This window comes from Phacochoerus africanus, chromosome 1 (assembly GCF_016906955.1).
Source record: "Phacochoerus africanus isolate WHEZ1 chromosome 1, ROS_Pafr_v1, whole genome shotgun sequence".
Taxonomy (NCBI): domain Eukaryota; kingdom Metazoa; phylum Chordata; class Mammalia; order Artiodactyla; family Suidae; genus Phacochoerus; species Phacochoerus africanus.
Window position 1 is genome coordinate 31,542,786 of NC_062544.1, and position 27,203 is coordinate 31,569,988.

The 27,203-nt window shown below is 42.3% G+C and overlaps 1 protein-coding gene across 1 annotated transcript in view; it reads right to left on the bottom strand.

Annotated features, from left to right (window-relative positions):
- The window catches only part of MAP1B (microtubule associated protein 1B), a 97,985-nt gene that overhangs the window by 62,869 nt on the left and 7,913 nt on the right, over positions 1–27,203 (bottom strand). Inside the window, exon 2 of the mRNA XM_047793694.1 lies at positions 25,639–25,740. Within this exon, the coding sequence (XP_047649650.1) occupies positions 25,639–25,740 (102 nt within the window). The remainder of the gene's footprint in view (positions 1–25,638; positions 25,741–27,203) is intronic.

The following is a 27,203-nucleotide window of genomic DNA, read 5'->3' on the forward strand; positions in this document are numbered from 1 at the left end:
CCACCAGAGACAACGCCGGGTCGTTAACCCATGGCACCACAGGGGGACCTCCCTGTGTGGTCATCCTTTCAACCACAAGGACCCACACACTGAGACTGGGATTGGGACAGAAAAGCAAAAGGAACCAGATGCACACTCGAAACAAAACCCGGCCCACTCAGATCTTGGCCCTTTTCTTTTTCCAAGTTGTCTAAAGTAAAGGGTGATTTCATCCACTTGCATAGTTTTACCTCTTTTCAAATGCATCCTCCTCACCTGAAATTACTGGATATGTGCAAACCTCCTCGTTAACATGTTTTTCCTGTTATTTGTGTCCTTGTTTCTATCACAAGGAGCTTAATACAGAAAGGATCTCTTTTCCTTTCCTATGTCTCTGCCAAGACATCTGTAAGGGATATTTAATAATAGTTCTCAAGGATATTTAATAGTTTTTCTCTCCATTCTAGGTACTCTTCAAAAAAAGCTCTGTGCCAGTGTTCTTCGAAATGAAGTTTGCAATGCTTTAGGGTGGCAAGAGATCACCTTAGGAATTCGCAACCAGTATTTTTCTTTTCGTTTTTTTAGCCATGTCCACAGCATGTGGAAGTTCCTGGGCCAGAGATGGAACCTGCGCCACAGCAGCAACCAAAGCTGCTTCAGTGACAATGTCAGATCCTTAACCCGCTGTGCCACAAAAACACTCCCACTGTTTTTTAACAGAGTAAGATAGAAAATATCCTAATGCACTGCAGATAGGATGGACAGGTCCTGTCTTGGAAGAATTATGCCTCAATTTTATATGTATGCATGGGTCACCAGGTATCTTTCATACTGTCATTAAAGTAAAAGAAGTCTATAAAATATTCCTACATAACAGCTCTCTGAATATAAGTTCATCTGGATTAAACAATAAAAATCTCCTGAACTGGGCCCTCTTTATGTACCAGTATACTTACTACAGGAGGCAGATCTGATGCCCCTAAAGTCTTAAATTCTAAAACTACCTCTACCACTGATGGGATGAAAAGTTGCTAATAACTGCAAACTTGTATTTTATTTATTTATTTAGCTTCTCAGGGCCGCACCCACAGCATATGGAGGTCACCAGGCTAAGGGTCCATTCGGAGATACAGCTGCTGGCCTACACCACAGCCATAGCAACGCGGGATCCTTAACCCACTGAGCAAGGCCAGGGATCGAACCTGTATCCTCATAGATACTAGTTGGGTTTGTTACTGCTGAGCCACAACAGGAACTCCTCAAACTTGTATTTTTATATAGGAAAAAAATATAAAATTAAAGTATACCAAGTTTTGTTCATAATTCTGTGACGTATCTCTACTTTCATTCTGTGATCTCTGAGGTAGAATGAAACGCCTTTCTTCCCCTCAACTGCAGTCCTTCTCAAGGATTTATGTCACCACCACTTAATATTCAAAAATGACAGGACCAGGATTATGTCAGATGGATTGGATCCAAGGGTATGACGCCCAAGGGGCCTTGATCCGCCTCAGCATTGGGCAGACACCACAAGAGAGTCACCCCTCACCTTATGGGGTTCAAAAATGAATCAGAGTGCTGAACTGCAAAAAGAACAAACATCAAACACTGAGAGAAAAGCCAGAGTTCAGTAAGCCCCGTGACTTGCCCAAGGTCAAGTATAAAATGTATTAGCAGAGCAGCCAGGAGGACCCAGGCCTCCAGTCCTCAGCCCCAGGGCAATGAGCCTTGATACAGACTAAATATGGAGACACAGACTGACCTGAGAGGTCCCCAGAGCTGGAGATAAGAGATGAGTGAGTTTTTCCTCTATTGGCTGTGTTGTGTATTTCCTCTAACCTGCTTAACTCGAACTGACATCTGTGGCTTTTTGTGCCATGTCATTATTCTACTACACACTAGTTTGAGGTTTCTGAGGTTAGCGTTCATAAGAGCCTTCCAACCTCTGGCTCAAATGAGCTCTATGTTCCCCAGACATATAACTTCCTATTGAATCTCATTTCCATGAGAATCACAAAAGCAATAGGGATTCATGTCTCCAATGCCAGGCTTACCATTTCTGAAAATACTTACTTAGAGTGCTCCCTGACTGTAAAAGAGCACGTGCTCACTGAGTAAAATGTAAAATACACAGAAAAAGATCAAGAAGCAAATTAAAGCAACTTGGCGACCTATTACTCAGTGATAACCCATATTAAAACGTGGATGTGTTTTGTCAATGAATATACAAGAAATTCTTTCAGTACAAAATGGTTATCAAACTGGAAAATACTTTCATATATCCTGCCCTTTTTCACTTAACATTACATATCAGTAAAGATTCTTTAAATATATGCTTTATATATATATGGGCCAAATGTTGCACCCTATTGATGAATCATTATTCATTATCAATTCATAATTCATTCTCATTATTATTGAGAGGTTTGGGGTTTTTTTTTTCCTCCAGTTTTTCACAAATATAAATAACGTGGCAGTACACGTCTTTTTATACAGCTTTTTCTGTATGTGTGTGCCTATCTCTGCTGATTTCCATAGAATAAAATTCCCTGTAGGGAATTACTGAGTAAAGGGTGTGATCATCTTTAAGACTCCCGATATATATTAAGAAATTCCATTCTAGGAAGGTCATTTATAACCAAGGAGCAGAATATAAGGCTGCCTATCTAGTCTAAAGCTTATAATTCCTACGTAAAAATTTGTACTTCATTGCAGTCATTTGAATTTCCTAACTATAGAGAGGTTTTTGTTTTTTGTATTATTATTTTATGGTATTGACTATTTTGTAACTCTCACTTTTTTCCTGATCCCCCACCCCCTGCTCTGTGTGGGTCTGTGTACATACGTGTAAAATGAATGTTCATATCTACCCCTTTCTCTATGGAAATGGTAAGGTTTTCTTATTCATTTGTAAAAGCTCTTTATATAATACAGATACGAAACTTTTGACTTATGTTTGGAGCAAATACCTTGGGAATCACTTTTAATTATAAAACAATTTAAAATAACAAGATTCTTTGGTTCTTTTACACTGTCACCAGCATGGCAATAACTCATGCCACCTGCTGGTAAAAAACAAAACAAAACAGAGGGCACTTCTTCACGTTTCCAAGACAGGATGCAGAGTTAATACTTTTTCCATGCTGGTTATATCAAAGTGTTAGAAACGAAAGACAAATAGTTGACTGGAGCTATTTATGACATTTCAGACACAGGGATCCTATGACTAATAATCTTGGTTCACATTTAAATATTTTTAAGGTTACCTCACTTAAATGGACAAAAAAGAGCTGTGACTCATATAAGATATTATTAAGAGAAAGCAAAGTTTAGTTCTGAATCATCGCAAAGCCGTCTCTGGTGCCAATTTTAGACAGAGGTATATGCGCCATATTTTTGTTTTGTATATAATGATTTTTATTTTTTCCATTATAGCATTAAGGAACCATGATCATTAAAAACTGAAACTTGACAATCAGATGAATGGAGAGAGGTGACTTTATTTTTTTATTATTTTTTTTTTCCAAAAGCATTTTTAGGAAGTTCCTTTGTGGCACAGTGGGTCAAGGATCTGGTATTGCCGCACCTGTGACACAGGCTGTAGTGGTGGCTTGGGTTCAATCCCTGGCCCAGGAACTTCCACATGATGTGAGTGCGGCCAAGGGAGATAAAACATTTTGAGAAAGAAATACCTTCAAACAAGAGTTTTCTTTGACACAATGATATGGTCTAGTTACAGATCATTTAAAATCAATATAGGTTTGATTTGGGCAGGCAAATTAAGGAAAGATGCTGCCACTTAGTTTGGGATAATGATGGGTCTTACCAGTTAAAAATCAGAAGGTTTTCACATAATTCAACTGGAAGATACGGTTTAGTGTGTGGCTTTCCTGAAGCCACAGTTACAGTACCCCTGTATGTCCCAAGCAGACTGATGTAAAATATAGTCCACTCCCAGGTTCTCCAGAAACAGGCTGCCAGGACGATCAACTACTATGGCAACGGGGCCAACAAGTCATTGATTTTTTACTCATATCCATGGAAGTTAAGAGCCAAGCTACAGGAGCTGTCATCAAAGCCTGACATCCCTAGGAAGACAAATGGAAAAGGTGCTTTGTAAAAAGCATCCTAATGAATGAACTGACCTGACTTTGTGGACCTGTGAGTTACCATCACTCAGCCCTTGAGAGTGCTGATGTGAACAAAAACACCTACCCCTGGAAAAGCCCCACCGACGTGGTTATTCCATAAACACAGCCTTCAGTAACAGGCAGGTGCTCGGTCCTTTGGGTGGAAGAAGATGCAGAAATCTGAGTATCTCTACAACATGTAATGACGGCTTGTAAAATACTCGAAACTGTGTTCATACATTTTTAATAAAATTGATTTTATACTGTTTTTACAAAAAACAATTCGCCTATTATTCACTCACCTTAGTAGTAAACTCTAGACAAGATTTTCCTTGTAGGCTGACTTTGACGCAGTGGACAAAATTGAAACGTCTGCAGTTTCTCATCAGGGGAGGATGCCAAACAACTCAAGAACATACTCTAATTGGAAAGGAGGGGAGTGGGTGGCCAGTAATTAAGTAGAGCGAACAGACCATGAGGCCAGGGCTGATTCAGGGCAGATGAGAATATTTTCCTTTTCCTACCATCTATCTCAGCTGTGAGGTCTGGGGAGGCGGGCGCTGGGGAGGGGGTGGAAACCGGGTATGAAATTAGCCTAGAGAACCAAACCCACAGATGAGGACAAGCCTAAGATGACAGCGCCAAGCTGAGAGCTTGGAGAGGACCCAACGAGGCAATGGGAAGATGACCCACTGGCCCCACCAGCCACCAGGACAAGGTCATCGCTCCATCTTCAGGGAGTACTTTCAGCTTCCAAAAGCAATTACCAATTTCCTATTTGTAACAGGTCTCCTATGAACTCCATTTACAATCAGATAACTGGTGGTAAGAGACCCATTGTGTATTTCAGATAACCCAAGGAGTGCTGGAGGTGCAGCAGAGGACACAGTGGCAAAGCTCCATAAATTCGGGAGAGAAACTCAGAGGAAACCTGGAGAGGGCACATGTACCCCGGTGTGTCAAGTGCAGTGACCAGCGCTTTATACTGCAGATAAGTCCTTCCTTCTCCTCATTCTACACAAGGGCAGCAGGACAGGTGATTCGGAGGGTCTGGTCCTTTCTGGAACACTCATGCAGAGCATGGCACATCCCGGTTTCAGTCCAACCGGACAACCAAACACACTGACCTTGCAGAATTGCAACTGAGGACTTGGGTCAAATCAAGCCATGCAGCTGAGCTACACCTCAAAATCATGTGTGGTTGTGAATCTTTTTTTTTTTTTTTTTGCTTTTTAGGGCCACACCCACAGCACACAGAGGCTCCCGGGCTAGGGTTCCACCGGGAGAGCTACAGCTACAGGCCACAGTCACAGCCACAGCCACGCCAGATCCAAGCCACATCTGCAACCTACACCACAGCTCATGGCCACACCAGATACTTAACCCACTGAGCGAGGCCAGGGAATGAACCTGCAAAGTCATGGTTCCTAGTCAGATTTGTTTTCTCTGTGCCACGATGGACTCCTGAATCTTATTTCTACAAGCAACAATCAGCTAGGTCACTGAACCTGAGAAGTCAGAAGAGAAAAGAGAAAGAGCTTACCAGCTGCCTTTCAAAGCAAGACAAAATGAAAATGGAAAGGCCTCAGGGCAACGTAGATGGAAAATTATCACTCGGCAAGAGGGCCTGATTTGGGCTGGATTCAGCCTCCCTCACAGGAAGACTCTGTTCCAAAGAAACTAGATGCTAAGAAAATTCTGGTGTCCAAATATAGAGAACTGAGCAACATTATAAGGGTTTGAAAACGTCCCAAGAAAAATCTGTGGGAACATTGCAAAATTCTTCCAACACTTTGGCAAAATTCAAAAGGACTGGAATTCCAGAGCCTATTGAATCCAGGGACCCTCCATCTCTCTTCAGTCTCACAGCTCCCACGCCCACCCTCCTGGGAGGGAGTCTAGACTGGCCAGGACCTAGGTCTGTGTCTGCAAAGACACTGCGAGAACTGGGTGAAACAGAGGAAAAGAGGAGGCAGCCTCCTTTGCTCACGGGAATGATATGGTCACTCAGAACTATGTTCCAACAGGAAGTCATTTTGGGAGATGACAAACAGCCCGGAGGTACCAGGGACCTCCCCCTACGAGGCCAAGGCACTGCTGCTAGTTAACCCCACCGTACAGATGAACAAACTGAGGCTCAGAGCAATTCAGATGCCCAAGGTCACACAGGTAAGTAAAAGCCAGGAGCTGGCACTGGAACCCAGCCTTCCGGACACAGAGTTGTTGGTAGACTGCTCCAAAGGACAGGCCTCTCCTTCCCAAGTCGGATCCTGATTTTCTCCCTACGTTTATTTTTGTTGGAGGCTCTGGAAGTGACTGATTTAAATTATGTGCTTCCATGGGCTCAGCTCTGGGACGAAAGCATCCTTGACAGCAGGCCTCTCTCTCCCTGATTGATTTTTTTTCCCCCTTACAGGAAGGGAACTAAGTTTTCCCCTAAGATGGAAGGAATGAGACTTTAAGACATACTCGATCAGTGCCATTGTGAAAAAGGGAAACATTTCAGAGGTCTACGTATGGGACCAGCTGCCTGCGCATCCTTTCGGCCGTGGCCAGTCTTTGCTTTCCCTTTTTTCAGGAACATTTTTTTGCAGCCAAGCTCTGGCCATTGTGGGCTTTGAGAAGAATGATATTCTGCTTTTGTAAGAAAAGGAGCAGATTTCCCAGGCATGCTTTGTGTCCCGGGCTCTTTCACTAATTGATAGAGTTGGGCCTCCGAGCACGCTTCCATTCAGGCCGTCAGCCCCTATCTGCTTTCTCCGTCCTCAAGTTTTTCTTGGTTTTTTTGTTTGGTTTTGTTTTGTTTCCTTTTTTTTTTTTTTTTTCTTTTTAAAAATATCTCCTATGAAGACAACAGTTCCTGTTAACAAAATGAAGCAAAACCAAATGCTTCTTCATGAAAATGAAAACGTCAGTACAATTTCTCTCTTCGTGCTAATCCCCTGTTTGACGGGCAATGACATCATCTGCAGAAGCTGGGGACAAATGTAATGTCTGCTCTAATTACAGGCTTAATATGCAGAGTGAGGGAGGTGGCTTCGAGCTGCAGGCAAGCCCTTCCCTCTGGGAATACAATGCGACCCACAAAAGCAGCGGGGGAGTCTTGCTGGGACAATCCTAAAAGGAGCAGAAATCAAAGCACTACCTTGGCCATGGACTCAGGCTTGAATTTCTGATGCAAACTTCATGTCCCCAAGTGACCATTTAAATAAAACTGCATTGTTCTCATTCAACCAAGTCAAACTGCAGTGTCACAAAAGACATGTACACACATAGAACCCTCACTCACCAACAGGCAGAAATGAAAGGTAACAAAGAAGGTTGTAATTCACAAGGTTTTCAGAGAGTGGCAAAAAGAATGAATATGGCGCTGCATTTGGCAGAAACAAGAAGTTGTGGGAAGGGATTTTTCCACAACATCATAAAGAAGAGAGGGATTTATAAAAACTTTTGAAATGTGTAAAGCTCTGACTAGATAAAGAGAGATACAAATATTCAGCCCCAGGGAAATTCAAGTACAGACAATGGATAATGTTATAAAGAAACCATGAGCCTGAACAAATTATGCTTGAATAATTCTATAGATTTTATAGAAGGGCAAATGATACAGGTCATTTGAACATTACATCAAGATGAATCAGCTTTTCCTGCTACCATTTCTAATTAATTTCCTTGAAGAGCAGGTTAAAAGCATTAATCATTAACAATGATTTTCTTTTTTTCTTAAAGCACTTTTATCTAAAAATCTCTTTTTAAGAAGAGAACATATTTGGTAAACTATTGGTTTATAGTACAAAATATTTGCACTTCATTTAGTAAAAGAATGGTATACTATTTAGCACAAACCCAATCAAGTTTACCAGAGAATTTGTTTTGTACAAATGACATATATAATTCTATCTCTCTCTTTTTTTTTTTTTTTGTCTTTTTAGGGCTACACCTGCAGCATATGGAGGTTCCCAGGCTAGGGATTGAAACAGAGCTGTAGCTGCCAGCCTACATCACAGCCACAGCAATGCCAGATCCGAGCCCCATCTGCGATCTACACCACAGCTCACGGCAACACCAGAACCTTAACCCACTGGGCGAGGCCAGGGATCGAACTCGCATCCTCATGGATACTAGTCAGATTTGTTTCCACTGAGTCATGATGGGAACTCCTTAATTCTCTCTTAAAAATATGATTTTGATGGATGTCCATGATGCCACAATGGCAGAACATTCCATCAGAATTACAGGTTTTCACCAATGACGATTATATCATTTCATTATCACTTTGAGTTGAAATTAGTCAGGCTGGTGGGTTATGGTGGCATCAGAACAGAAGTGCCTAATATATCCTTTTCCAAATTTATGAATTTTTGAAACATTCAAGAAAATACATAACATCAGAAAAACTGACCATGACGATTTAAAGAGATGCCCATGTGCTGAAAGGTAGAGGGCCTCATCAGAGGGTGGAAAAACTGTACCAAAGGGAACTGAAATACACATTTTTTGGACACTCTGGAACATATGCTCCATCCCGGAAAGACAGGATGTACATGAACAATAGCTGATGCTTACAGAGCATTAGAATGTTTCAGCCACCCTTTCAATGCTTTACTTCCCCTAAGGTCAGGGGATTTTCACGTATCCTCTATACTAACATAGATTTATAGATGAAGAACATAAACCCTCTAGAAGGTAGGCTTAAAGATGAGGAAATCAGGGCACAAGAAGTTGAGCATAATGTGGTGTCTCTATCTGAACTTGGACACACCAGTTCCTGAGCCCTGCCCTTCGCTATTTTTCTGGACTCAAGAAGGTTGGAACGGTTTTGATGCACTCTTTCAATGTCTGCCCCTATGTCTAGGATGCAACGACCAGAAAAAGAGGTCTTGGTCCTTCACTGAAGGGCCACTGACACCTCTGTGTGCATCCATCCCTACCCCTCCTCCAGCTCCTCACCTTCAGAACCCAGCAGAGACCGGGCGGGGGGGGGGGGGGACCTGCCATCCTGCATTACTGCATTACAACCTAAGCTGAATGGTTTCTCAGGAAAAGCACCTGCAAGCAGAAGCAGAGAGAGAAAAAGAACCCAGCGGGGAGCCCTGCTGGCGCCTGGTCTATCTTCCACCTTATTTGTACAAAGCAGAACTGCAGGTCCCATCACTTCTCCATCAGAGCAGAAGCTCTGACAGGGAAGACTCACCATTGCCTCCCAGGACTGCATCCCCCAGCACATGAATGCCTGCTGGACCATGGACGCAGGGTGGGATTGTACACCTGAACTTGACTTCCAGGCTCTAGTTATGAAAGGGTCAAACTGTCAGCACCCATGTGGGCAGTGAGGATCGCTGATGAGGCTCTACAACCCTCTGTTAGCTAATGCTGTGCCTGGACAGACCTTTCTCTCTGTAGAAGAAGGAAAAAACAAATAGAAAAAAAATGGAACCTCTGAAAAGACTCTGCAGCACAAGAAATAATGAGCATTGCCTTGAGGCTTAGTGGAAAACGCTATCTCTACTTATGACTTTCTAGAGGGAACAAAATAAAACTGTAGAAAATGACACTCAGTACAAGAGACGGCAGACATGGTCTCTGGGAGATGACAGAAAACAATAAAAATAAAGGGGGCTGAATTATGGGTAGAGACTGAAAAAGAAGCCAGTGGGATGAACAAGAGAATTCGGGAAAGAAAAAGGCAAGAGCAGAATTTAAATTGGCGATAAAGGGCAGAACAAACCCTGCAGCATACTGACCGTGATGTACAAGGCAAATGTGAGGTGTTCTAGAACACATGGAAAAAAGATCAAAGAGAAAATGATGAGACCGAGGACAAGTATGAAAGCAAGTTCTATTATAAGAATTAGACATATTCTTTTTTTTTTTTTTTTTTCATGGCTACACCAGAGGCATATGGAAGTTCCAGGGCCAGGGATTTTATCCAAGCTGCAGCTGCAACCTACATCACAGCTGCACCATAGCTGCAGCAACACTGGATGCTTTTACCCACTGCACCAAGCACGGAAGAACCCGTGCTTCCAACCTGAGCCACTGCAGTTGGATTCTTTCTTAACCCACTGTGCCACAGCAGAAAGTGTGCTTTTTTTTTTTTTTTTTGGTTTTAGAGCCACACCCAAGGCATGTGAAAGTTCGCAGGCTAGAGGTCGAATCAGAGCTACAGCTGCCAGCCTATACCACAGCCACAGCAACGCCAGATCCAAGCTGCATCCTGCACCACAGCTCATGGCAACACTGGATCCTTAACCCAATGGGCGAGACCAGTGATCAAACTCACATCCACATGGATACTAGTCACATTCGTTTCTGCTGAGCCAGGATGGGAACTCCCCAGAAGTATACATATTCTTAGGGCTGATATTCGAATAATAGGAACAGAGACAAGAACAAGGATATATGGAAAAGTACTTTACACCTGAAAAAAGACCAAAATCTGCAGAGCAAAGGATTCAAAAGCATTTCAGGAAAAAAATGAAAAGTACTTCTATCTCGACATTTCTTTACAATATATTTTAACTTCAGATAGCATCAGAAGAGTAGCCAAGATTAGAAGTGAACAGATGACTGAGAAAATCAACCTGCCTGCAATTAACACCTTCATATAAATTCCCACAGAGAACAAGAAAGCCTGTTCTATACAGACTTCATGGTAAAGTCCAGTTTTATTTTTTTCCAATAAGGGACACCGGTTTCAAATAACACATGAGTTATTTGCTATAGTCATATCCTCCAGATTAAAGAAAAAGCATTTTTACATGCACAAGTTGAGATTTTTAGATACATCGTCGAACAGAACCCAGAGGTATCAACTGGTATGGAAGAGGAGAAGAGGACATTTAAACTAGAAGGTAAATGACAAATGATCAAAGATGTGATGTAAGAAAGCTGCTTATAACTGATCTGAGAAAAAAGCCCCAAAAACCTCATCAGTAAGAGACGCCCAACCTGAGCTCTGCAATTACCAGGTGAGCATCCCTTAAAGAAAGCACAGGGAAGATGCTGGGAAGTAGGACCTGAGCGAACCTCTAAGCACCATGTATAAGGAGGATGTCCCAGAAGGACTCAGGAGCCCTAATCATGTTGCAATTCAAGCCTTCAAATTCTGATTCAGAAAAATTTTGGTTGCTTCACTTCCCTCTCACTGGGGTTTTTGCAGCCCAGCAAATCTGTAATGAAATCAACGCCTTTAAAAGACCAATGACTATTCAGATAGTTCCCTTTTATTTTCACTCTTAACTGAGAGCAAAATAATTGAATCCTTACAAGGATGTGATATCTTCATAGAAATATTTTAATTTTTTTTTAATATTTGTTTTTTTCTTTAGGGCCGCACCCACGGCATATGGAGGTTCCCAGGGTAGGGGTGAAATTGGAACTGCAGCTGCCAGCCTACGCCACGGCCACAACAACTCAGGATCCGAGCTGTGTCTGTGACCTACACCGGAGCTCACGGCAACACCAGATCCTTAACCCACTGAGCGCAGCCAGGGATCAAACCCACAATCTCATGGTTCCTGGTTGGATTCATTTCCGCTGTGCCACGACAGGAACTCCATACAGAAATATTTTAAATTCATGTCTATTTAATTGTTACTATTTCCTAAGAAACGTACTATTATAACCTCACATTGATCCCTTGAAAGTCCAGAAATATCAATGGACTCGAACTTGTAAAACTAGGCTGAACTGCCAATGCTGCATTAAAAGAAAAACAGAAATACAGTGTCCAACATTTTCATATAAAATAAAAAGGATTTGTCACAAATCTCACTCTATAGTTCTCTCACTTTCCCCTTATAGGTCAATTTCCTCTTCTATGTCCTTATACAGTAGCATTTTCTCTTCCCTGGTACTTAGTACGGATTGCGATACATATTTATATGACTACTTGATTAATATCTGCCTCCTTACCTTGACTGAGAGCTCCACGGGAGACCATGTAGGGCCTGTGGATTTGTTTATTTCACTTACTACTATTGACCTCAGTATTTGACACAGTACCAGACCCCATAAGACAAGCAACATGCATTTCTGAAGTGAATAGATTTGAGAGTATATGTTTTCACTCACTATTCAGCCACGCCAGTTATTGCTCCCAAGAATTCCAAAGAACTTTAATACAACCAGCTCATCTTGGCTTTAGACGTTAGCTATGCACATCATCTTTGCATGCAAACCATGTTTTTAAAATACATGACTTTTTTTCACTCTGGGTTGGTATTATATCATGGAGTACTGAACATTAAAGGAATCTTAGAGATACTGAAGCTGAAGTTTCTAAATGCTAAGTAATTTGCGCACAACAGCACAATCTATTTAGCAATAAAACTGGGATTGGAATACATTTTCAACTCCTCACCTCCACCCTCCAAGCGCTCTGCCTATCACTTCTCAAGGCACTGGCTTTTGTTGTTGTTGTTAAGGCACCGGCTCTTAAGCAGAGCGCCTGGGTTACCAGATCTGAAGTAATTGATAGTTTGTAAATAAACATTTTACCACACCTCAATATTTAAAGGAAGTCTGTAATAAAGAAATTGTTTGCAATATAAATAATCACTGCAAATTTTCAGAGTTCTTATGCAGCTCAGTTTTCAAATCTAAGAGCTAATTGTAGTTTCTCAAAGCCACGACACCTCTTCTTCACTGTCATTACATCCTAAGCCGGTATTATGTGCCAGGCACTGCTCTATGGTTCTTTATCAAGGGACATTAGCCTATGACCTCCTTAGTTCTAAGGTTATAACATAATTGTATTCCTTTTCTCTTATCATTCAATTGCAATTGGGGAAAAGCCACTTCTGAAAAGTTAAGAATTCTGAAAGACTAAAACTCTAGCCCTGTGATTACTTGATTCAAGGTCTTTGGTCTCCATTTTTCTCATTCAAAAGAGGTTTTTTTGTCTTGTTGGTTCGGTTTTTTTCTTTTCCTTTTTTTTAAGTTGTAAGTTGGAGCTTGTTTATTTGTTTGTTTTTTTAGCAACTAGTTTCATATTTTTGAGGAGTCTGCTTACCAAGCATAGAAAATCCATTTGCTAAGAGAGTCCAACAACCGGCATTTCTAACTGATGATGGAATCATATTTCTAGACGCCCCAGAGTGAGTCAATTTGCCAAATTATTTCATTTATATTTGTATGCTGGCATGTTATTCCAAAGGCTCCGAAGAGTCTCTGATCTATGTATAAAACAATAGAATGAAAATAAGACACAGTATAATCATATGCATAATGAATACATAATGTAACGCTTCTTTAAAAAGCAGACAACAATCTTGTCAGATGTTTTAAAATAACCCGAACCAACATTATTTGTAGAAAAGAAGGCTCTGATTGGAGAGTGGAGAAGGACTTATTAGGAAAAGGGGGAAGAAGAAAAGAGAAACAGAAATGGCTTTTTCCCAACAGATATTTACTTGGCTGTCCTAACGCTTCTTTAAAAGGAAAAGATATTTTTGAAACAATGTAAAAGTAAAGTCATTCACACACATATACAATTACATATGTGCAGGTAAATGCTGACACAATTTCAGCCATACAACCTATCCATTCCTAAGATCTAAAACTATTCTGGCCAACCTTAAAGCACAGGCGATGAGCCTTTAATAATAATCTCACTTCTCATTTCCTTTACCACTTGGTTGAATTTTTGTATTTACTAGCCCATTAGGAGGGAGATAGTCATCTATTTTTAAAAAATCATTTTTGCATATGCCAGAGACATAGGAAGCCAAGAAGAAAAATAGGTAGGACTTAGGAGTGCGGTGTACTGGTTGTGTATATAACAGGACAACGAAAATGTAACAGGCTAAAGCATATCTTGCAAACACATTTTTTTTTTTTTTTTTTTTGCTTTGTAGGGCCACACCTGTGGCATATGGAAATTCCCAGGCTAGAGGTCGAATCAGAGCTGCAGCTGCTGGCCTAGCCACAGCCATAGCATTGCCTGATCCAAGCCATGTCTGAGACCTACACCACAGCTCACAGCAACACCGGATCCTTAACCCACTGAGTGAGTCCAGGGATCGAACCCATATCCTCATGGATACTAGTTGGGTTCACTACCACTGAGCCACAACAGAAAGTCCTGAAAACTCACATATTTTTAAGCTTCCTAGAAGACGGCCATCTTCTCTTTCTCCACACCTCCCTTCTTCCTCTACAGCAGTTCTGAATTCCTTTGCAGTATTTAGAACTAGTGATTCTTTTTCCAAAGCAGTAAGACAGCCAGGGATAGTCACTGTTCTCTATGAAATACAATCATGACTGGTTTGCTCACTAATATTTCAGTAATAAGAACTCACTTCTAACAGCACACCCCCATGTAGCTAGTGCAGTTGCCACCAGTGATGGTAACGAGGGCCTGAAGCCCAGGGAACTTTCCTCCTGAATCATCCAAGGAAGACTCCCTGACATTGTTCTGACTTTGGGTTTCAAGTAGGTGGCAAGCGAGGTGCGTTCTCTTGTGTGAAAGCATCTGTCTTGGCCTGTGCTGCAATAAAACACTCATATTTGCCCCCAAAGTTCAATTAAAAACTCCCTTTGAAAATATGACTCTAACTGGGAGGAAAAAAGAGAAACAGCTTTCTAAGTGCATGTTTTCTATGAATAGTTTAAATATTGGCAACTCTCTCTTACCTAGAATATTTGATTAACCAGATCACCATTCTTCTCATCCATAGAGATATTTTCAACAATGTTTTGTGTACAAAGATTATTTCATTTGGGCTTTAGAACACTCTGTAAGGTTTGCTGCAAAAATAATGTTTCACATAGATCAGAGGGAATGAATTTAATGATTTTTGCAAACAGGATCAAAGGAAGGCTAGGACAAACTGAAATTGTTACCTCAAAGGTATTAGAGACCAAGAGTCAATCACGTGATGTATTACCATAAAAATCACTTTTCCTTCTGGACAATCATGGCTTTCTGGTCATGATTACCTGCATGCAAGCTGTAAACTGTCAGTGATAATTTGATTTCAGCACTGCTTCCCCAAGGGTGTTCATATCTGCGTGTACCGACTTGTTAAATTGAGTTGTGCTAATTGATGGGTTCACATGACAAGATACGCACAGCTGATCATGCTTGTTAAAATGCAGGCCATTCTCAATTATCCAGAACAAACGAGGTCCCTGGCATGTTTAACACACTCAAACTGCAGATGATCCCCAGAACTCCGGAGGTTCAATCTTCAGCCTCCTTCCAAAGATCTGTGAATACGTAACTAATCTGAGGCTCAAGGCAGCACCAAACATTAATATGGAAATTCTAATTTTAATGGGGAAAAATGCAGCTATTTCCTATCCGGCATTATGTGGACAAAACACTCATGAATTTGACTTTTGAAATATTTTCCATGCAGGTGTTTGGCATTGTGCAAACACAATTAAGTTTTGTCTTGTTTGGTCTGTCTGCAAGGTAAAGACAGATGGGAAAAGCCAAGGGCCAAGAATTCCCAAATTGGAAAATCAGCCTGAGTGTCACAAAGCTGTGCATCTTCCCCGAAAATTAATAATCCTAGCAGATGGGACAGGCAGATTTTCTAAACTAAATTCTTTCACTGACATTTGCAAACCTGTTTGAAAAACCATTTTAAGCTAAACAGCGAATAGAACAAGTTTCCATCTGCATTTCGGAGATGAGGCCATTTTGTAAAAATTCATGAATCTCGGGAAGGGATTCAGAGATCATTTAGTCCATCCTTTCCCAAACTGCGTTCTAGAGAAATCTAGATCCCTGGGGGAGAGTGGTGGTGGAAGTGACAGGCCAAAGAGGTGAAGAATATTTATGATTATACAAAATCAAATAATAAGTTCACTTACATGCAGGTACATACTTTATGGCTTCTCAAAAAGTAAGATCTAGTATGCCTCAGTGCCCAGACTTATTTCACCATGGAATTCTTTCCTGCTGACTGTCTATTAATGTTTTACAGAAGTATAGGAGTTCCCGTTGTGACTCAGTGGTTAACGAATCCAACTAAGAACCATGAGGTTTCGGGTTTGATCCCAGGCCTCACTCAGTGGGTTAAGGATCCGGGGTTGCCATGAGCTGTGGTGTAGGTCACAGGCGCGGCTCCAATCTGGCGTTGCTGTGGGTAGGCCGATGGCTACAGCTCTGATTCGACCCCTAGCCTGCGAACCTCCATGTACCATGACAGCGATCCAAGAAATGGCAAAAAAAAAAAAAGAAAGTATAGGCTGGCAGGACCAAGCTTCAGATACCCACGTCTAGCCCCTGTTTTGCAAGAAAAGGAAGGGCCTCACAGCCACCTTTTTAGGGGGCTCTGTGGGTGACAGTAATTTCAGGTGTGGCCCAGAGCTGCTGACTAAGTCAGGCTCTGAGGACTCTCTGGAGGGAGGGGAGCGGGTTGAGGTGGGGCGAGTCCTGGGAAGCAGCTCACAGCAGACCCCACTTCCAGGCTCCCCATACAGGAACAGCTGCATCAGCGCTTTCCACAGTGTCCACTCTAGCCTGGGGCAGTGAACCAACTACCTCAGATTTATTGCCATAAGACTGCTCACTTTCACAATCTCTCCCAAGTGTCTTCAGAGTCTGCCAATGGAGAGTTTTCCAGCCCTCAAAGATGAAGACAATCTTGAAATCAAGCCTTGACATCAGTTCTGCAGTTTTGCTCGCACAGGCTTTTCTTGGGGGGGGGTGCAAAATATCAATTCGATCTTTCATAATTCAATTAAAGGGCTTGATTTAAAGTGCAGCTTCAAACTAGAGAATAATGAATTCAGTGTGCATTCCAAATTTCTTGACCACAAAGAGAACCCAGAGCCTTGGTTCCGTTGTATTTGTGCCTCAATTTGTATAGAGAATATGATTTTAGTGTAGATTTTAATGCATGTATATGTATTTTTTAAGGTACATTTTTGGGGCTGTGACCACAGTATATGGAAATTTCCAGGCCAGGGACTGAACTCACACCTCAGCAGCGACAATACCAGATCTTTAACCTGCTGCGCCACCAGAGAACTCCTGCATGTATATTTTTGAAAAGAGCTTGACAAAAAGAATTTACAGAAGCATTCTCCTAAAAAAGTTCCCATTTCTCATTTGACGCATCATTAGATACTGATTTGTTCTGTTAGTTACCTTATTTCCATACTCCATTGAAACAACTCCCAGGGACAGGCTTAACTTACACATGTTCTTACCAAGCCTGCAGAGCTGGGGACTAGAACCCACATCTTGCTACAGGAACGACCACAAAAATATTTAATGACAGACTGGCTGATACGAGGGCACCTTCTATTGTGCTTTTTTTCTTCTGGCCGCCCTGCAGCATTCCCAAGCCAGGGATGGAACTCACGTGCAGTTGCATAGGGCACCTTCTAAAAAGATACACCATATAAGGTGGAAAGATGATCTCCCTTCCAATGGATTAAATATGATAAGGTACCCCTCCCTCTCCCTCTCTTCATGCACAGAAGCATTAAAAGGGGAGGCAATTCATCAAGCAGTTTTCCTGCCTGTTTCCCTGGTCCCTCACATGGGTCTAAACTTCCAGAGGAGAATTTTGAAGGCAGAACACCGCTCGAAATGGCTGAGGAACTAAAGAGTGTCGTCAGCCTGAGAGGCACAATTTATTCTACCTTTAGTTTTGTTGCTCTCAAGCTATCTCGATACATTTGATTCATACCTTGTGGCATCTCCACGGACTGACATGTCAAGAAACAAAAAATCATCTACATGGAGCAGCATCCTAGGGGCAAGGGCCACCAAAATGCAGGGCCCCCTCAGGGGAGCAGCTGTCCCTTCCCCAGACTCTCCATATCAGATGCAAACAGGGGATCTAGGAATGTGGTCCAAAATGCTCCACTGTGCCTCATCCAATGAAAAGCAGTCTAAGGAAGAAAGGGCCAGCCCAGGGCAGGTTTAGGGGACTTTCCAAATCAAGGCAGCCCTCAGGATGCTCCTATTTTATCTCCACCCTTCAGGCAATTAACTCCACAAGGCATTTTTTAGAGGCAATTCAGTCTGTGTCTTTAAAAATGAGCGATGCTCTAACTGCACAAAAGGAGACACATCCCACAGAACGCCACCTTTCCCAGGCTGCAGTGCTCACTTTTCATCAGATAATTTTATTTTTAAATCATACGTAGGCTCTCATGTTGCATTTTCTGTAAACGTTCACCTCACCATTCCTGACCATAGGCCCATCTTTCAAAGGGGTTGGAACACTGGATGAAAACATTATTTTCGTCTTGGGTTTATGTTAATTTCTCCAGTCCCTGCGGTTCATTTTTAAGTGCGATTCCCCAGGGGCACTTCTTTCTCACATTTCTCTAGGACCAAGGAAATCTGACTTCACATGCAATAGAAATTACCCTTAGACTGCAGCCAAGAAAACAAAAGGCGTAAGCCCTGGAGTATGATGTTTGGAGATACTTGATCGTTGCCTGGGTAGCGTTTAATTAGTCCTGGGTTGTGGCTAGGGTGGGGGTGCTGGTACCTGGGTAACCTTTGTCACTGTGACTAAATCTATGGTTGAACAATCAAAACAGAATACTTGTTAAGACCTCTATTCTCACCCCTGCCTTCTTCAAGAATTTAAATCAACCTCCCCCCATCCTTGTGTGTTTCTGTCTCTCTGACACACATACAGTTTTTAAATTAAGGAAACACTCTTTTGTTAGTGGTTCTTAAAGCTGCAAATGACTTATTTCCCCAACTAAATTATAAGCAGTGGGGATCCCTAATTCTTCCATGAATTCCTTAACAATTCCTTGCTTACTTAATAAACACTCAAAAATATGACCTGTTTTAAAGAGAAGTCTACTCGTTTATAGCCTTATTCCTCATCTTCCGCCATTATTCCCAGAATGATTCCATAGATGCTGAACAAAAAAAAAAAAATAGGCTACAGAGAAAACCCAAAAGCAGGAAGTAAAAAAATAGACTGGACTCGCTGATTGTGGTTGGTGTGCTTTAAAAACAACAAACACCCACCACCACAACAAATCTAGCAAAAACCATGGGCCCTCTTTGGTCTCTGGAAATAAAGACAAAAGCATGGACATGCAGCGTTAAGATGTTGTCCTCAGAGGGCGGTTTTAGCAGCTGTTCTGGGATGCGCTTAGCTGGATTTAATGGCGGGGCTATTGACAATCCCCAGAATGGCTACTGGGCCCGGGCAACCAATCTTCTGCTACCTTCTTTCTTGCCTATGCTTGCCTACTTTGGGTGGTTCCACAGTGCCCATTAAGAACCGCTTGAGAGCCATTAGGGCCAGCAGGGTAAAACATCCTTTTTGGCTCTAAAAAAAAAAAAAAAAGTGAGATGAATAGGTATTTCTAGGGTTGTCTGAATGAGCCATTATTAACAACCCTGGGGAACGTGGGTGCCTGCACATGGCAATGAACCACCATTTTATTCCTCTGGCCGCATCTGCACCAGATAGGGGGGAAAAAAAAATCACATGAGCGGGGAGGATCTACGGATGTAAAGAATCACTACCTTTCAACGCTGAGCAAATAGTGACCTTCACAGGAATGAACGCCTTGTATTGCACACACTACAAAAGTATGGACCTTCTTCTTCTCGGAAACACTGGGCCTCCAACCGTTTCCAAGAAATGGGGGTGGGGGCAGGCAGTTTGTGAATGGGGGCACTGGGACGGGGAGCAAGGAGCAGGAGGGGCGGGGAAGGCTGAGGGCAGGGGGCGAGAGGAGAAAGGAGGGCAATTTGCATTAAAATGGGAGTCCCCTTCTCAGGCTGGCGGCATTGACCTCAATGGATGTTCAACAGAGGTCTGGTTACAGCAAAAAAAAAATAAGGGTCTTTATTTGCCCTTTTCTTCCAAGGCCAGGATTCCTGCCATAACTTCGAAGGATGATGCAATGAGAAAAGCTGAGCCCAACAGGCATGCGGGCAGGTGCCTATACCCATGTGTATGCCCGCACGAGAGAGCAAACAGGAGGAGAAAGTGTTTGCTTTCCCTCGGAAACCACAGGGTCCCAGAGGGTTAAGTCAGCCTCTCCAACTGAGCGAAGGTATATGTGTGTGTTTTATTGTTTAAAGGTTGGGAGCAGGGCTGAAAACACATTCATTTCTCCCTGTCGTAGAGTGGCTGATGCATTCTAGGCTCATACAATTAAGCTATAATTCTGTACAAAGACAGACTAAACATACAAGTCTAGACAGAGAAAGAAGGTGACTACAAACATTCTTAGACCTTTTCTAAGAGCATTTGAGTATTTTCCTATGATTCTACGGGCAAATGTTGTAAATCCTTGCCTCATTAATGTCAAAGGGAGGAGAGGATTCGCATGACTTAAATTCAAAGGGTGTGGTTTTAATTCCCCATCAAAAACCAATCTGGAGGCAGGATATTTTTAGCAGTCACTCAGCTCAAATCTGTGGTTTCTTTACCTTCTAGAGGAAAGGCGTGGACTCTTCAGGGGAACCACCCATATTCACATTACAAAATCAATCACACTGTAGGAAGCTCTTTGGGAATGCCATCTAGGAGTTACAAAACCAGTGGCAAAATGTCAATATGCCAGGGTCTCACTATTCATTCAGCTGACCAAGAAAATAAACCATGGGAAATCTCAACTTCTTAAAACTGGTAAAGTCTATAGTCACTTGTTTGGAGAGAACAGAAGAGCGAACCCAGTGGCAGAAGGGAGAGAAGATGTTTCCCACATCCATGGATTGATTACAGGTGAGAGAGCAGGCCAGCACCCTTGCTCACATCAGCATCCTTCCTTACCTAGGCAGCATCAGGACCATTTTGCTAATGGTCTTCAACCCTGCCCTAAGGTCCTGCTATGCCAGCACCTAATGCATCACCTCCATTTTGGTCTCACAGCCAAAGGATCCTTTTTTTTTTTTTTGCTTTTTATGGTCCCACTTGCGGCATATGGAAGTTCCCAGGCTAGGGGTCTAATTGGAGCTGTAACTGCCAGCATATGCTGAAGCCACAGTAATGCAGGATCCGAGCCACATCTGCAACCTACACCACAGCTCACATGGCAATGCAGGACCCTTAACCCACATCCTCATGGATACTAGTCGGGTTGGTAACCCACTGAGCCACAACAGGAACTCTCCCAAAGGACCTTGCTAAACTCAGTCATGGAAAGTCCTAGCATATTGCTGCCCTGACACTATGGGCAACTATGTGCCTTCAGATAATGCTGAAGGCAATTTTTATCTCTGAGAAACACCTTTAGTATAAAATTGTTAATCTATACAAAAAGGAAGCCAGCCAATATCTAAAGCCACTATTTCTCCTAGATAATAATCATCACCAAACATACAAGTCAGATAAATATTCAACAAGGGAGACAATGTTACACTAGCTTACATTTATTGTTTTACCATGTGACAAGCACTGTTCCAAGATCTTCACACAAATTAATTCATTTGATCCTCATGAAAAATAGAGGGTGAAAGGGTCATCTCTATTTTACAAGCAATAAAAACTGAGACACAGAATGGTTAAGTAACTTGTCTGAGATCCTACAGCAAATAATGTTTAGAGCTGGGGTCCAGAATCTGCTTTATGCTATGTTGCTGGTGAGGATCTGGGTTAACAAAAATGTTTAATTATTTTAATATGCAGAAGTAGCAAAATGATGAAAGAAAGAAGACAAATTAATATTCTGGTGTCCCTCGTCCAGGGAATGGTTTGTATTTGTTTGTTGCTTTGAAATGATGTGTGTCAAACACAGACAATCATGGGACACTTTCTATAACCCCTAGGACACCATCCTCTCTATTGTTACCTGAAGTTAAGTTAGAGAAGGAAGTAAACAGGAATGGCGAGTGAAACATATTCCATCTGGCATGGGAAACCTAGCTCTACTCTCGTGGTAAGATTTATTTAAAAATTTTCATCCAATATGATTAAGGTTCAAAAAAAAATCCTGTAATATAGAAACAAAAAATGTTAAAATAGTAGTTGAATTTGTCCATATAAGGAACCGCAAGACTATTGCTTTATTTTGAAACTCAGCTATTTAACTTCTACTTGAGTAAAAGACTGGGGAGTATCCATGAAAGAGAACCTACCCTTTTCTCTCAAGAGCACTTGTCTGCTTGAGCCCAGCTTAGCTGTGGCGAGGAGTGGTGTTACATCAGGGCCTATTAGCAGAGACCTGCCCTGGGTACATAGCAGATGTCTGCTAAAGGGTCTTTAGGCAGTCAAGGCTGCAACAGGTTTGAGATAGTAAGATGGCCCTAGATAACTGACCATTTCAAGGATTAGAGTATGCCAGAGTCGGACAGGCCTTGGCAATCCCAGAGCTCACATTCTGCGGGACTAGAGAACCCACCCCTTCATTAATCATAGTATACGACCCCCACCTTTTGCAGAAAAAGGAACATATTCCAGCTTCCTGCTCAAAGCCCACTTGTTCACGATGACGACACCATTCTGAGGGGTCTTAGACGACCCCCTTCTGCAATCTTGCAGAATAGACCAATGAATCTCAAAACCCTATTGAAAAGCTAGTATAAGACACAAGCTAGTACAAGGGAACAAATCAGGTGGTGCTGCCTGCACGATCTATTAGCTGCATTAGAGGCCATCACCAGTCTTTTATAAGGCATCTCCGATTCTTAAAAAGAGCAACACAGGTATAACAGGAATGTAAAACAGGTGTAAGAGCAACCCTAGTTCCTAATCTACAGTCGGCCTTCCACATCTGTGTGTTCCACATCTGCAGACTCAACCAACCAAGGATTGAAAATACATATTGTTTTAATTCCAGAGAGTTCCAAAAAGCAAAACGTGAATCTGCCACATGCTGGCAACTACTTACATAACTTTTACATATGATACATTGCATTAGGTATTACAAGTAATTTAGAGATGATTTAAAGTGTATGAGAGGATGCGCATGTGCAAATGTCACGCCGTTTCATATAAGGGCCTTGAGCATTCATGGCATTTAGCATCCGCAGGGGTCCTAGAAGCAATCTCTGCAGATTCTGATGCTATTATACTTGTGTCAGAGAGGACAATGACTATATTACTATAACTCTGCTGGCCTACACAAAACAAAAACTGTTTGGATGAGACGCAGGGGGCTAGAAGTTTCTGCTGGGCTATATGTGACTGTTGAATGCCTGCTCGTCTCACAGGATAAGAGGAAGCAAAGTACAGACTGCGCTTTTTTGTTCATCACTGTGTGTTCACCATCCCACACCCCCTAGTGCCTGGCACACTGTAGGTGCTATTTAGGTATTCTTCAATTGGCTGAAGGAACAGTTTTGTTTTTTAGACAATTCAACCTTCCTCTTGTTCCTTGCCTCTAAGTTAACTTAGACTCTTGAAACTCTACATGCAGAGGTTCAGCTGACTCTATTGAGGGGCCTGAGGTACATAGCGTCTACAGAGTATCAATGAGTAGAGAAGAGACCACCAGACTTGGATGCACTTGGAAACAGATCTCATATTGCTCCCTAAAACCCTATGGTTTGTTCAGGAAAAGCTAAAGGCTTCCTTGGGTCCAATCCAGTGATCGTCCTATGATCTCCGCTCATCCCAATTCTGCCTCTTTGTCCTCTACCGTGACATCTCTCTCTAAAACACACTACTTACCTGAACTGAATCTGATGTGTACTTTATCGACTGTTGTGGTCTTGGTTAGAAACCCCCACCCCACCCTGAACACTCCCCATACAGAGGCCTCCTGCCCATGGCTACCTTCTAGATGCTTGGTTCTCAGAGGGGAGAACCTCTTAGGCTGGGGAGGGAGGCTCATATATCTTCCTGGAGTTGACAAGAATGGGAGGGTGCTGTGTGTGCAGAGGCCAGTCTCTGGACACAGAGCCTAGCATAGCACTGCTATAACTAGGTAGGAAACCAATCCTAACTCTAGGTGACAGCAGGAAAAGGAGGAAGAATGGGGTATATTAGGCTAAAGGAGAGGTTGGGGGGAACCTGATCTTTCTGGTCCCCAAGAGTAATGCCAGGTCTTTCATGCAAAAATGGTTCACTTTCAGCAATCTTGCAGCCTTTCATTTTGCACAGCTGTCATTCTATAAAGTCAATCCAGTGTGTGAACACAATGGAAATCACAGAATTTGTTTACCAAAAAAAAAATTTTTAACAATCATAGTAAGAATGCCATAGCAACCCCCAGAGAAAGGAATAAAGGGTACGTATTTGTCTTTTTATGAACAGATTTTAAAAGTTATAGAAATGTACAAGACATAAAAATACAACACAACAACAAGAGAAACAACCATATACTATACCTTTATTTCAGCAGATCACACGCTGTCTGACAGTCTCCGGATCACTCTCTTTTTGTCTCAATGCCAAGTTACATAAGAGCTGATTTTCATATGGTTTTGCCATAAGTTTAACTTTTAACGAACCAGTTCTTGCTAAGTTTTCCTTAACACATTTACTCAATTTCATGCTTGAAAGCTACAATGTATTTCATAACTGAAACGTATGGGATTTTACTGGAATATCAAACTGAAAGGGAAGAATGGTCCCCATCTCACAGATCTATCGCCACAGCCAAGCGTGATGCATGAGGGCAGGACATTCTATAAGTGGTTTCAAGTCTTAGTATGCACAAAGCTCAAAGAATAGGATGTAATCAGTCAAAAGGGCTGAATTCCATTTCTGATCTTATAACAATGCCAAAAAACTTGCAATCATACAACAACATCTTGTAGGTAGAAAAGAGTATTCTCGATTTTACATAAAGCTTACATGATAGTCAAGAGAGAAAATGCAAAACATTTTCTCTCTTGACAGCTTTACCATGGATCGATCAATAATAGAGCTTTGGAGAAATACATCCCAGGTTTAGAGTCTTTATGAGCCAGTAACTCTGCTCTGAATCCTCAAACGTGACTGAGTGGAAGACCTATGGGCCACTGAGCTCACATGAGGGAGAGTCTGTCTACACCCCTAAGCCTAGAGGCACAGGCTGAACACATTCTAGTGAAAGTGGCTAGTTAGCAGATGACAAATTTGTGTGTCCTTACCTTTAATTACTCTGTAGTATTCTTGTTCATCTCTGAAAGAAAGGCTATTTCAATAGCAGTTTGGAATTTCAGACTCTTTTCCCCACACTAAGAAAAGTGGGTGGTGATGCAATGATGAAATGATGACGTGTATTTCATTGAGAGCGAAAATGCAGAAATGCACATATTTCACTTTCTTGGGAGGAAAGAGGAGTTATGGGATTCTGGGGGCATCCAATTTGTATTCAGAGCTTCGTTTGAGTAAAATTAACATTTAAATAATTTGCAATCCCTTAAGTTCAGAGTATATAGTGAGATAAATATTAAAAAAAATAGTAATTTAAATTTACCCCCGAACTTAAAAACATCTAAGACTCTTCAAAACAGAAACCCACATAATGACAACTTAGTTGACTTTCTTAAAATGTGGCTTCTCGCTAACCTAACTGATCATAACACAAAGACTCCTTGAGCAAGACGAGGAAGTCTCTTAGATGCCCCAGGCAACGCTTTCCCATGGCCTGTTTCTCCTCCTTTTGAATTCTAGATTGACAAATAGTGAACCAAAGGCCTCACCTGGAACTTCAGGGGAGAATCTGGCAGAGTGTCTGGATACAAAAAGTTTCAGTTCTTGATCCAGGTTGCATTCAATCAGGTTTGTGTCCCATGATCGGATTCCTAAGGAAGCAAAGGAAGACAGACAACAGACCTCGGGTGAGTCATTTCAAAGTGGTTTGGAAGATATCACTGCAGCATTCCTCAGGCTTTCAGGAAGGATGTGGAATCTCCTTTTCTGAAGAGCTTGGTGACCAGCAGTGGATGCCCACAAACTGGGAGGGCTGGGGAGGCTGTCCCCCAGGCCACAGGGAAGGATAACTAGCAGTGTGGACTGAACTCCTGACCCTCATAAAATGTAAATGCAGCCCTCTCGGAAGAGCAAAGGAAAACAGTTATTAGGAAAATGACAGGCTTTACTCCAGGGAGGGAGTAGAAAGGACAAGAAGGTGGTGAGTTCCATGAAGGTTAGGAGGCTACCAGACAATCGCTAGCTTTTCCACGGTCCACTTGTAGGTGGGAGAAAACATAGCATGAAGGTGGGGAAGCAGAGATGCGGGGCTGGCATTCAGGACCAGGTCTCTCCTTTTAAAGGATGTTTTTGCAGTGAGTATGTGCATTTTGTGTGCATACCTGGTTACTTTTGTTTACCCCTCCCATTTCTGATCTTGATTTCTCAACCCCTGGATATCAATCAAAATTTGTGTAATCTGGAGTTCCTGTCGTGGCGCAGCGGAAACAAATCCGACTAGGAACCATGACGTTGCGCGTTTGATACCTGGCCTGGCTCAGTGGGTTTAGGATCTGGCGTTGCCATGAGCTGTGGTGTAGGTCACAGACGCAGCACGGATCCCTTGTTGCTGCGGCTGTGGTGTAGGCCGGCAGCTGTAGCTCCATTCGACCCCTAGCCTGGGAACCTCCATGTGCTGCAAGCACAGCCCTTAAAAAAAAAAAAAAAATTGTGTGATCTTTGCACAAAAGGCTAGATGTCAATCTTAAAAACATGGCCTGTCTGTCCTTTCACTTATTTTTACCTGACTAGCCTGGCAGACAGCTCTTTCATTCACCATTGTTAGTTGTCCTGAATTTTCTTATCCAAAGGCAAAGAAATGTGGCAACTTTTCAATACTGTGTAAACTTCTACAGAGTTTAATACTTTATAAACTTCTACATGAACTGTCTCTTCTCCCAAAAGCTCAGGCTTCCAATCACAAGGCTGGAAGCTGGGGTGAGGGGAACCCGAGGCTAAGGAGTGTTGACGCCCTAACTTCCTAGTCTCTTCCTTCCGCCCCTCTCCCACCCTTCCAAAGGGGACGGCTAGAGGGGAGGCCAGAGGACAAGAGACCAGGGGTGCAAACTAGGCAAAACTGGGGAACCACAGAACTCTGGATGTCATGTTTGTTTTTTATGTGTTCTTATACCTTCCCAGAGAGACGCCTCATTGTAGGGGCCACGATGTAGGTAGAATCCTTGATTGAACCTCTGCATGGAGCATGCTCAATTGCCAGAAACAAACCTCTGCAACAGCAATTATTTATTGCATACCTACGAAGGGCAGGGACTTGAGAATGTCTAAGGTGAACTGT